Source organism: Molothrus ater, chromosome 18, assembly GCF_012460135.2.
Source record: "Molothrus ater isolate BHLD 08-10-18 breed brown headed cowbird chromosome 18, BPBGC_Mater_1.1, whole genome shotgun sequence".
Classification (NCBI taxonomy): Eukaryota; Metazoa; Chordata; class Aves; order Passeriformes; family Icteridae; genus Molothrus; species Molothrus ater.
In genome coordinates, this window is record NC_050495.2 from 3,412,214 (window position 1) to 3,425,099 (window position 12,886).

At 41.8% G+C, this 12,886-nt stretch overlaps 1 protein-coding gene across 1 annotated transcript; it reads right to left on the reverse strand.

Moving 5' to 3' along the window:
- Positions 1 to 956: 956 nt before the first annotated feature.
- ZCCHC8 (zinc finger CCHC-type containing 8) lies at positions 957 to 12,669 on the reverse strand. Its single transcript, XM_054516746.1, is given in 15 exon segments — positions 957 to 2,376; positions 2,379 to 2,441; positions 3,152 to 3,266; positions 3,752 to 3,835; positions 4,554 to 4,669; positions 5,746 to 5,888; positions 6,548 to 6,690; positions 6,804 to 6,864; positions 7,864 to 7,929; positions 9,205 to 9,308; positions 9,631 to 9,708; positions 10,356 to 10,461; positions 10,958 to 11,032; positions 11,683 to 11,723; positions 12,504 to 12,669. Coding segments are annotated over 15 exon segments (2,097 nt in total). The 5' UTR covers position 12,669; the 3' UTR covers positions 957 to 1,639.
- Positions 12,670 to 12,886: the final 217 nt, after the last annotated feature.

Sequence of the window (12,886 nt, forward strand, 5' to 3'; positions counted from 1 at the left end):
GAGCAAACGTGCCAGACCTCCATATGCTTCCCAACAGAGCTTTCTTGAAATGTGTGCAGAAGGTGGAAACAGCACATTATTTCATTGTCCACTCCTGTTATAAAAGTACTATTTCTCCTATAAATTAGGAAGAAAAATGCCATTCATTTTAGAACACATGATGAACATTTACCTTGACTTGCTTTCCAAGTGCAACCAAATAAACTCAACTGGTAAATGCTGCAAAAAGATTTTTCAGCCTCTCAGAGTTCACACATAAAGGTGCTTTGGTTCTGCCTTCCTGTAAAGTTTAGGGAGAAACAAAAGAAAGAGAAATAAATAAAGGCTTTAACTGCAAAAAGCCTGGGGTTCTCATTGAGATTGAAGTGCAGAGTGTACCAATATATTGTATGTGAAAGATCTTTGGGCAATATGCAGTAACTGCAAAGCTGAGAAATTTGAAAGAATTAATTTCAGTCTCTAACATTATCTTATGGACATTCCCCTTCACAAGTTTTTAGTCAGATACCTGAAAATGCTTTGGTTTACTCGACTTTACACTTGGCTGGGGAAACTTCCTGCATTTCTGGAAGGAAAATGCTTACATCAATCTAGTGCTCCCTCTCTTGGCAACCGAACAAGGTGCAGCCACTTCAGCCACAGCTCCCTCCAGAGACAAGAAGGAAAAGAAGTGTTAGAACGATTAATCAGCATGATTCCAACATTTCTAAACATTCATAAGAGGGCAGCTCTTCAGATTATGAAAACTGAATGGTATGGCAAGGTTCTGTTTAAGTAACTAAGACAATTTTAACAGATTCTTGATTAAGAAAACCTGAAGCTGACAGTTGTGGCCCTTCCTAAAATATTTCACTATACTCATCCTTATTTTGCTCAGCTTGTTTTCCCAACTTTTCTTCAGCAGCTGATTTTCAAAACCCAGCATTTTGCTGCTTCAGGACTCCAATTAAAAGCTCTTTAGCTAAAAGCTCATTTATTAAACCTCTGTAGACAACCACGAACATGTCTGTACAGCAAGTTTACATGAAGGACGATGCTACAAAAGATACAGTGGCAATTAAAACAGACCCACATAAATAATTTATAAAAATACTTGAAATGGTGAAAATAGCATTGTAATCCCCAATTATTTTCTTCCAATTGCCAGGACTTTGATGTGGGAAATCTTAACATCAGACCTTTATAAACATTCAGAATATATTAAACTTATCTACAGGATAATTAGCAAAATGTATAAAGTATAGATTATTGTACAAAGGACAGATATTAAAAAAATCACCAATCCACCTGAAACTCAAGGACAATATAAATCTTAGCCAAAATAATGAACACCAAACCACAAACTCTGCATTTTAGAGCTTTGAGTATTGGCAAATAAAATGCTCTTAACAAATCATCAGTCCTGTTATTCCTTAGTGGGAGCTTGCAATTTGGGAAAATTCTACATTTGCTGGCTGCACTGGTGGTCCTGATCAAGATGGAAACCTGCACTGATTTCAGTACCAAGGAAGAATAGGGCAGACCTGCATTTGTCAAGATTTTCTCTTCTCCACAAGATGAGGGAGGTTATCTGAGTTTGTAAAACTGGTGGGGAAGCAGAAGGGATTTGGATATAACAAAACAAAAGACCAATTAAGATTTAAGTCTTTTTCCTTTGCTGGTTTCTTGGGGAATTTTTCAACAGGCTTCTTATCCGTAGATAAACCCCAGTTGATTCTGCCATATTTTCAAATTCGAATGGTGTGATGCCTGCAGCAAACTTGCTCATGTCAGGAACAAGTCCAGATTTCCTCACAGATGATCCAGTGCTTGTGGGCACTTTATTACCACCTGTGTTCTCCCCCTCCTTGACCTCAGGGCTGGCAGCAGGCAGGGTGTCATCCAGCAGGCCTTCAGAAACTGCATTATCAGGATTTTCCTTTAGGTCAAGCAAACTGTCCTCTAGATTGGGGCTGACTGGAGAATGTTCATTTTCTGGCATCTGCTCACTGATGTCAGAAAACTCTGTTTCCACTGAGATCACTTTCTCAGGTGACCTGACTTCTGCCACGAGCTCTGCTTCATTCCTGGCTGGTGATGATGTCAGGGAATTGCCAGTTAAAGGTGTGTCCACAGGAACATCAGAGTCACTGGTGGTGCTCTCTGCCTGCTCCAGAGCTGCCCAGATTAACCTCTGCTGCTCCTCCAGCTCCTCCAGGGTCAGTGTGTCCTCATCCATCACTGAGTCCACAATTTTGGGCTCAGGATTGTCACTGGCAGAGTTTGGTGCTGGGGCAGGCCTGGGGAGGGGAGAGGGGCTGGGTGTGGAAGGCTGGGGGGGGGTGAGTGGGGGCGTTCCTCGGGGCACAGGGGGGGGACTGGACATGGATGGAGATCCGGTGGCAGAGGAGGCTGGAACTGAAAACTGTTGGGAGTTTGAGATCTCTGTGCTCCTTCCAGATCTAGAAAGAGATTAAAAGACACCTTTTAGGACCTGAAATCTGACCAGGACAAGATTCAAAGTGCCAATGTTCTGATTAACTACCAGATTTATGTCTTCTCATCCTTGGTGTTCAGCTGAGACAGAACAAGCTTTGTGAGGGTTTTCATATCCATCAAAGCCATCTTTTCTGGGATTTTAACTCTGCCAGCCATTCAAGGAAAAAAAATTACTCCTGAAGGTATTAAGAACAAACCCATTCCACATGAGACACACTGAAGGATTCCTCATGGCAGATTTCAAAAGGAGAGCCAGAAGTTTCTCCAGCTGCTCTAACACTTAACCTCTTTGAGTCTGCCTCATTTTTAAGAAGCTGCAAGCTTGCAAATTTATGTTATTTCATGCAAATATTTAGGGATTTGGGGGTCTTTACAGAAGTTTCTTTAGGATGGTCCTGGAGTAAAGAGATCAGAATTTTTAACTGAACATTGCAATTGCTCTGAGCACACCAGAAACCTCCTGCTTGGAACTGGAAGATATAAAAACCACAGTGACAATCACAGCAAATGCCACTGCAGGAGGACACTGCTGGTTCTGTCAACACTGCCTTTAATTCCCACCACAATACTAACACACTGGCTTCTCCTTTGAACTCTCACATTTCAATCCAGAGCAAGTTATTCTGAAAATAAAAGCTGAAACCAGGAAAAGCAAAAATCAGAGTGACTGTACCAGAGTCCAGGTCCATGTCAGCTGCTGCCACCTCTGAAGTGTCTTCTCTTGCTCGTTTGGAATGGCGAGACTTGGACTGAGGTGCAGCCCTTTTGCTGCTGGGTTTTGGACTTGGCTGCAGAGAAATTATCCACAAGACCAAAAAGAATTAGCATCATCCTGTACAGGGTAACGTTTCCAGCTGTAAGAATGAAAGCAATTTTCTAACTCTGCAATCACTGGGGACCCAGTGTGTAAACAGACATTGACATTTGAGGGATGCCATGGCCATGGAAACCAAACTTCTCATTTCTTAGGGGAGTCTGGAACTTCCAGCCTGTGTAAATTCATGGCAATTTTTTTCCAAACTGCTTACAAATCTTTGCACAACTGGGATCTGTTTCTATTAAGTGAAATAATGGAAATAATTTTAAACATGAAGCCATTTTTTGTTAAAACAGATAAGCCAGATGAGCATTTCACCCTCACTAGTAGTGTGAGGGTGAAATGTCAATAAGAATCTGTCCCTTTGTGCAGAAAGAAGATGCAAGCAAGAAATCATCATGACCTACACTAACCAAAAGACAACATTTTTTTTCAATAACAAGGAGATATATTCACCTCCTGATAATTAGAAAGGTAGTGAGCAAAAACATCCTTCTGTTGAGATGGCTGCATGGGGATGGAACCAAACATCTGCCACTCCTACAGCAAAAAAGAAAAGAAAAAAGAGAAATAATGTTGCATATGGTTGGTTAATAACAGGATTTTGGTTAGTAGCACTGAATGAAAAAACACATTTGGAGGCCACTAAATGGGCAAATGTAAAGGTGTAAACACAAAAGTGCTTCTTTTTAATGCTCAGGCATTCAGAGCAGTGATGGAATTCACTGACAGAAGGTTAAAATGCTTTTGAAGATGAAAGTGCAGCACCCACAGGGGATTTCTTGTGTGCTCTGTGCTTAAGAGGGCACCCACTACGTGGCTCTTCTGCTATGACTTGTTTAATTCCAGTTGCTACAGAGCTTGGCAGAAGTTGTGCACTGGTCTGATGTATTTTTTTGTGATCAAAATTATAATTAGTGATTTTCATATTCCAAGAACATTCAGAAAATTTACATGTGTGGGGAAAAAAAAGCCATTCATGTGTGAAGTTCTGTGTTTAAAAAATACCAAATTACTGATCTCATAATGGAAATAATCCTCACAGAAGCACTGCCAGACCGTAGCACAAGAATCATGGCAAGTGTCAGTTGTCACATTAATTACAACCCCCAAAGCAAGGGCTTAGAAAGAAGAGACTCTTCAAAGGGAATTGTTGACTTAACAGGGAATTGTCAGGTGCAGATACAAAGCATTAAGTCTTGGCTAAAAGCAGCTCCTGTCCCTGAGCACATTCAGAAGGCAGAGGACAGCTACTCACATCTGGGATCCCGCTGGGAGTGGATATGTTAAAGCCTGGGTAATTCACCAACTTGGACACATCGTAAGTGACACGTCTGGGCTGGGGAGAGCCCTCATCTTCTGCTTCAACTTCACCTATGATGGAACAGAATTATTATTGATGTTAATTAAGAATACCACTGGAAAAATCCCACAGGATTTAAGAACAGGGGCAGTGCCATAACATCACATAAAACAGCTGGGTTCCAAGAAATGTTTTGTTTGCTTGCTGGTGGTTTTGTTCCTGTGTAAGAGTAACTTATTGAGGGCTGTGGCTTCTTCCATGAAAAGTAAGAGAAAAAGAGAGAGGAAATTGGACAAGAAGAGATTTGCAAGTCTTGCAGAGTTTCACAACTCCAGGTTCTAACAGTGAAATCCCACTGCCAGTCTCCATCTCTGCAACACAACCATTATGGAATTTGTTTGTTTTGTTGTTACATCACAGCATGTCCTAGGTTGACTATATGATGCTTTTATCCCCAGTCATCCTGTTTATGCTGAATAATAAGTTTTGCACCTTTAAGACTTGATCCAGAGAGTGAAGGGGGGAGAACCTTTGTGGGTTCTCTCCAAAATTTGCCCTGAACCAGGACACAGCTGATAAAAGGTGTATTTTTATATGAATAAAACATGTAAAAATATTTTATTAATTTGCATCTTTTCCACGAGGAAGATGAAGCTTTACAAAACAGTTAATTTATTATCTCCTGAAGAGGATGCAGCCAGCACAGAGCCTCATGGTAAAGTTGCATCACAGCCCCACATTCCTCACCTTTGCCATGGTACAGAGCCAGCCCTGAGTGCTCTATCCCAGCCCCACATTTCTCACCTTTGCCATGGTACAGAGCCAGCCCTGAGTGCTCCATCCCAGCCCCACATTTCTCACCTTTGCCAGCCCTGAGTGCTCCATCCCAGCCCCACATTTCTCACCTTTGCCATTGCACAGAGCCAGCCCTGAGTGCTCCATCCCAGCCCCACATTTCTCACCTTTGCCATCGTACAGAGCCAGCCCTGAGTGCTCCATCTCAGCCCTGAGTGCTCCATCCCAGCCCCACATTTCTCACCTTTGCCAGCCCTGAGTGCTCTATCCCAGCCCTGAGTGCTCCATCTCAGCCCCACATTTCTCACCTTTGCCAGCCCTGAGTGCTCCATCCCAGCCCCACATTCCTCACCTTTGCCATCGTACAGAGCCAGCCCTGAGTGCTCCATCTCAGCCTCCTTGAGCCAGCCAGGGGGGTAGCCCAGCTGCCGCATGCGGTAAATGAACGGGGGCAGGCTCTTGTCTGTCACACCAAGGGCATCCTGAAGGACCCCACTGAGCCAAGAGAACAAACAGAAAACAAAATGTCATCCAGAGAAATCCCTCCGGTGGTGACAAAAAGGTTATGAATGTTTTGTGGAGTTTTCACTGAGTTGTAGCTCAAAGTGTGTTGCATTTCCACTCCAGATATAAATGAAAATCAGCTCTGATATTAAACAGATGTGCTGATGTGCTTAAACAGTTTATTAGAATTAATTCTACACCAAGAATAACACACTTGACCTACTGCTTCTGACTCATGGCCTTGACTGCAGCTATCAACAGGAAGGGTGGACCTTGACACTGAATTTACTGGTGATTTTTTTGGAGACTGCCACACAATTCTGTGGTTTCTCTGAACATTTTGAATAGAGAGGAAGGGACGCTCAAAGCTCAAAATTTGCAGACTTTTGAATACATTTTTAGTAGGAACATAATACAATTTGAAAAGTCAAAGAGCAATATTTACCACCCTGCATTAGAGAAAGGGTAGGACTGTCAAGCCAGCAGGGAGTGTTCATTTGAAAGATAGTTCTACAATTTATTTAAATTCTATTTAGCAAATTCTAACATAATAGTTAAGAGCAGCAGGTAATAAACTCTAGAAATTAAAATCTGGCACACCAAAGGCAGAAGAGGTATTCCAGAAAAGCAAATGGAAAGAAAAGAGATACCTAATTACTCCTGGCTTAAATTTTCCAAACCTCTCTTCTATTTCTTCTTCATGGTAACGCTGCTGAAAACTCTGATTGCTCGAATCACCACAAGCTTCCAAAAACTCCTTTCTCTTCTCATTTATACGAGCTGCATTTCGTGGCTTAAAGATAATACAATTGGGAAGTTTAGAGTTGGACAACTCACAACTGATGCACTCCTTCACCCAACACAAAGCTTGGAGAGCAGCAGTCTGTGGAATACTGGTGACTTTACCTTTGGGCAGTCCTTCATTTGATGGTCTTCAGAACCACAATTGAAACAATGAGGTTTGGGCCTGCTTGAAAAATGCACAACAAATTAAACCTGAAAACAACTCTGCAATGTTAAATCCACCTGATTATTTTCATTCTTGACAGATTTTAAGGTTTAGACTTGAGAAAGACAAAGCCAAAAGCAAAGATGCCAATGTCATGTGCTGTCATCTGCTTCCTTTAAACTTACATCCATCCTTAACTAGAGAATATTGCAGATTTCACAGTGCTGAGGAGCACATGGGAAATGAGGAAAGGGCAGCAGGAAATAGGAAATGGTATCACCAAAGGTCTGATCTGATCCCTTCCACAGTACTGGGAATCAGCAGAAACAAAGAGCAGAGCAAAACCATTTCTTTGGAAAGCCCTGGCCCACAGTTTCAAGTAATTCATTTTGAGAAACTGCACTGAAAACCTGGAATGGAACTGCAGCTGGCTTCACCTTAAATCTTCCTTGTGAATTCACACCATGGCAGGAAACATTTGCAATATTACTGGGGTGAAATACCAAGATTTTAGAGGAAGATTTATTTTCTGAGCATTCATTTTTACTGAATTAGGATGGGAACCAGAAGTGGAGACAAAAAGTGTGGCACAAGTCCAAGGTAACTCCAGCTGGAAACTGAATTTCCTTCACTTCTGACCTCCCATAAAAACTACACCATCAATTCTCAGATCAGTCTGTCTTAAAAATCTATCCAATAAATCAGACAGGAGTTGTTCTACAGAACAGTAACCATGACACAGCACCAGTGCAAAGATGACAAACCAAGCACTAAAGAGACAAGAAGCAGAAGAACTAAGGATAAAAATTCAGGAAGTTTTCACACACTGACTTTAGGCCCTTCCTAAAGAAACTCAATAAAAAGACAGATTCACTGACTGCAATGCTCAGCTCTGGCATATTTAATTTAAATTTAAATATTGCACAAGTATGTCCAAGGGTTTATTAACTGGGAAACCATCACAGAGTGCATCTGAACTTTTCAGCTCAAAATTTTACATTGAAGAATAATACAAACCTTTTGGGTTTTACTTGTATTTCTTGTCCATCTAGGGAGAGAATGTGGCTGAAAACTTGCTGATATCTTTAGATTTCAATAAGGAACTGCTACTGGATGAAGCAAAATTTCAATTTTGTTTAAAATACCAATGAACACTTAATAGTGCTTTGAACAGAACACTGACTCATCTGCATTAAAAAATTACAAATGGGTCCTAGCTATGAACTCCTGAGTATAAACTATAAAATGGTATCTACTATAAAGTATTTGCTAAGATGAGCTTATGCTGCTTCCTCCTACAAATTTCTACCCAATACTTTATCAGCACTCGCTAAAACTACAACCCTCTTGTTTACAGGTAGAAATTTCCAGATAATAGTTCTGAAATGTTTCACAGGAATTTGATCAAACCACGTTTTGGTAGAGTTTCAGAATGACAGGTTCACTGAGAGCAGGACTTTGGTGGTTTAGAAGCCAGTGCCTGATGAACCACCTCACTCAGAATCACTTCAGCCACACTCAATGTGGCATTCAAGGAGAAATTCCCATGAGGAATCTACTTCCTTCACCCAGGGGTTGGGAGATGGTGAATTTACAATTTAAGTTCATTTATAAATAATTTTCTAACACTGACATGACCTTGATTACAAACTGGATATTGCAGAAATGAACTCTGAAACTGCTTCTTGTCCTGAGTCTTTCCAGGACAGAAACACCACTGGAAGTCAGAGGGGATGATGTTACTTGAGAAATTTCTTGTCCAATTTCTTTTGTCATGGAAGACATCAATATTAAAAAACTTCTCAACATTTCCCAGCTTCTTCAGCATTTCCCTCAATTTCACTTTTGCAACATTGGCTTTAATAAACAATAAGGAAGCAAATTTAAAATGGATGCGTGTTAAGAGCATACCATAATTCAAGTTTCATGAAAGACTTCCCCTCTAGCTCCCACATTTGGAAAAGAGCATTTCACAGCATGTTTGAGTTTCCCAAACCCTTTTTTTCTCCCAAAGAGTGGATTTGATGGAGAGAGAATACTGATTCAATCTGCAATGAGCTGTCACTCCAAACCTAACTGGGGACTGGCCAAGGAAATCCCTAAATTCATGAGATGCATTTATGGGGATAAAGCATTCACTCTCAGGATAGAAATCAGCAAGTCAATGATATCAAAATACTCATTTGTTTTGAATAAAAGAGTCATTAATGAGCCATTAAATCATCCCATCTATAATGACTGGTATGGTTTTGCTAGAAACACAAAACCCACTGAAGAGAATTTGAGTTCAATTTACCCACTGGAATTCTTTGGATTTGACACATGGACCAAAGAAAGGTGTTTTAGCAAACAGGATACTTAGGTATTTCCCATCCTTCTGTCAGCTGTGGATTCTCATTTAAAATAGGCTGTCCCAGTTTATCGAGACAAAAATTGGTAAAATACAGAACACTTCCTACAACCTGTAGAAAAAAAGTCAGAGAATTGTCAGAAATGTGTCAGTATTTAGGTGAGATTGGCAGCATTTCTATAAATTCACACTACCTGAAATACTTCCAGGTTTTATTCCCCCATTCTGTAAGAATTTACAATTAATACAAGCCCAAACCTGTACACATAAGATTTTTTTTTTTTTGCACTGATGTAGCCCAAACATGCTGAATTTAAATTTAATTTATCAGTGTAATAACAGCAGTTAGGAGATCTTATTTTATTGGCAGTTTACATTGAATGTGGAGAATGAAGAGTCAGACCTAACATGGAAGAGCACAGTCAAAAACTTACACTAAAAGCTTCTTTCACTTTTTTAGCAGAACTTGAGCTGGTTCCTTTACTGTCCTCTTCCAAAACAACGCTGGAGGGCTGACAGGAAAAGCAAAAATAGAAATAATTCACTTGAATCAACCTGAATTAGTGATGTAAAAGGCACAGAATTGGGGTTCAGCTTCTGTCCTTGCACCAAGAGCAGGATGGAGATGTCCATGTCAGTCATGAAGCTGCCCACAGCCCAAAGCACAGCTCCTTTCTAAGGCTTTCCTGATGAGAAATGCATCATTACATTTTCATTCTCACCAAAAAAGCTAAGGCAAAGACAGAGAAATGTGCCATTCCACCCTTGCACTCAAAGTGAATGTGTTCAGAATCACAATTTTAAACCAGGAGGGGAAAGTGTAACTTTTCAGATTCTGGTGTTCATCTGTTTTCTTATACATACTTGGAGCTGGGCTAAACACTATCAGAAGATACATTAAGTTTTCTTCATAATGATTTAAACCAACTTATTAATTTTCTTTCACTGAAATGTCACTAGGGATGATTTTCAAGAACCATTTTCATGGGCAGAAAGGATCTTTCCTTTCTCTCTATTTTTTTGAACAAACAGTTGTAAAACATTTGTTTGACACCTACTTGATTTGAATTTTGTCACTGTTTAACAGTGCAATATTTCAATATTCTCATTACAGAGATGGAGAAGAAGCACTTTGGAACAATTTTGAGTTTTAAAGTACCTGTGGCTTAGCATTCAAGTGTGATTTTTCTTGCTCACTTTTCTTCTGCTCTTCATATTTTTGAACTAAACTACAAATAAAATCTTCAATTTCTTGATGATACCGCCTGCAATTAAGTAGAGAGAGATGAGACATGAGCAAGGCTGAAACAAAGGGCAGACATCTCTTTTCTTAAGCATTTATCATTTACTAAAGAACTCAGAAAAGGGGAAAATCCAATTCTTTTTTGTCCCACTCTCAACCCCCACCAACACAATTGCAATCTGATATTTGAGAGCACCCGAGTGTGGCAAAAAAAAAATCAACGCAGAGGCAGGGAAAGATAATTTCCTTCTATTTTACCCACAACATTCCTGAAATTCAAGCTGCTCTTCAGACTCACTCCAAGTTCCTGGAAGTCCCCCTTCATTTCATGGTAAGAGCAGATATTGCTAATGAACAGAACTCTTGTTATACAGCCCATTATCCCTTCTCCACTCCAAGCTTTCAAAGGTTTATGTGATTGAATAAAATCCACATCTACGATTTGGGCACAGCACTGCTAGATCCAAACAAACAAGAAAAGGCCCCATTTCCTGTCAGGGTTGTTTTTTCATACTTACTTAGTAATGACATTGTTCATAAATAAAATCTGCAACAGAGGTCCATCAACTTTGGGGTTTTCCACTGAGATTCCACTAGAACAGCACAGAACACAGACAAGGGGTACAGTAAATATTGCCCCCAGTTTTATCACAGCTCAGGCTGGACACCACAGGGGAGGAAGGTTTGGTCAATACAAAATCTGTATTTTTAAGAAGTTTCTATCCTTTTAAACAGAAATTATGCTCTTGAGCAAAGCAGGTTGGTGTGAGGTGGAAGGAGGACAAAACACCCCCAAACTACAGAAATATTTAATTCTGTATGAACAGAATTCTCTTCCTGCTAGTATAATTTCAATAGACTTACACAATCTTCTAACTAACATTCGCTCAACCATTTGAATGTCATTTTTCCTCACTGCTGTACTTGCTTCCCTGAAGACCAAGTGAGTTTCATTAAACAGATACACACAAATAAATAAAAGTCACAGCAACACCAACTGAAATACTGCTATTCAACTCCAAAAGACTTTTCAGGAACTGGAATGGCATTTTAGAAGCTGTCCCTGCTCAGGTCCTGGGACATGGAAACAAGATGTGGCAGATTGTTACCACAGACAGCTTCTATCTTAGATAAACTCTATTTACATACACAATATAAATAAATATATTCTCTCTGTATAGATATAAATAAATATATTCTCTCTGTCTAGTTCATACAGTGTTTCAAGTCAGCATTAACATACCTAGGACGAGTCAGAATTCTCAGCTTCCTTTTAAGTTCCTGATGTAACTTATTGTTAAGGACTATGATTTTCTTTGGAAGACACAAACCCACACCCAAAGCAAGCAAGAAAACACTGAGCAAGAATTTCATAGAACAATAAATAAGGTTTTGGTCCTTCCCTTTCACTGAACAGGGGATTATTTAAAAATCCACCTGTTGCTGGAGAAACACTAAACTGGAAAAATCAAAAAAACCACCAAAAAAGAGGACTAGCTGTGACAATCCAAATAGTGCCATTCTTTACATGCAATGATTATATTAACAGATTCATAGTATTTTATTTTTAAAATATCTGTGATCATCACCAAAAGAAAGGTGATGGTAGTACACGTGTACTTTTAAATGGGCACCAAATCACAACATATTTCAGATTCCACTCTGCTGCAGCCGCAAACCCAAAAACCCTTTAGGGAACCTGTCACAATTCAAACATTTGTAAGTATTTGTAGCTGAATTAGAAGGTGGAACGCAGGGATTCAGAGAGCGCCGTTTCAAAAGCCATCCCTGCATCCCGGGGCCCGGCCGCTCTGGGGATAAAAGTTTCTCTGGAGAGAGAACGTGCTCTGAGGGAGCCTGGGAGCACCAGGAGCTCCCTCCCCGCCCAGCTCAGCCCTCTCCCCGCTGGGGTCCGGCGGAGACCGAGGGCTCGCTCCCACAGAGCCCGGGGAGCAGCCGGAGCCCCGCTGAGGGCCGGGACCGGCTGGCCCGGAAGGGAACCGGCAGCGGCGGCGCGACCGCCTTCCCCCGCCCCGCCGCGGGCCCTGCCTCTCCCGCCAGGATATTCTCCGCCTGCAGCCGCTGCACCGTCTCGTCGCGGTCGCGCAGCCGCTCGTAGAGCTGCAGCAGCGGGTCCGGCTCCTCCAGGGCGGGCGGCGAGGGCGGCCCGGGCTCGCCCTCCAGCTGCCCGAAGAGCTCGCGGTCCCCGAAGTCCACCTCCGCCGCCATCTTGGCCGCCGCAGGAAGGGCGGGGCGGGGGGCTGAGGGCGGCGGGAAACGCGGGGCGGGCGGGACTAAGAATGCCGCGGACTACAACTCCCAGCGTGCACCGGGGTCACGGAGCGCAGAGCCGGCGGCCGCGAGGCGCGGGGCACGCTGGGAGGTGTAGGCGGTGCGGCGCTGAGGCGGCACCGCTGCGCTTGTCGTACTCACAATGGAGGGAGGAC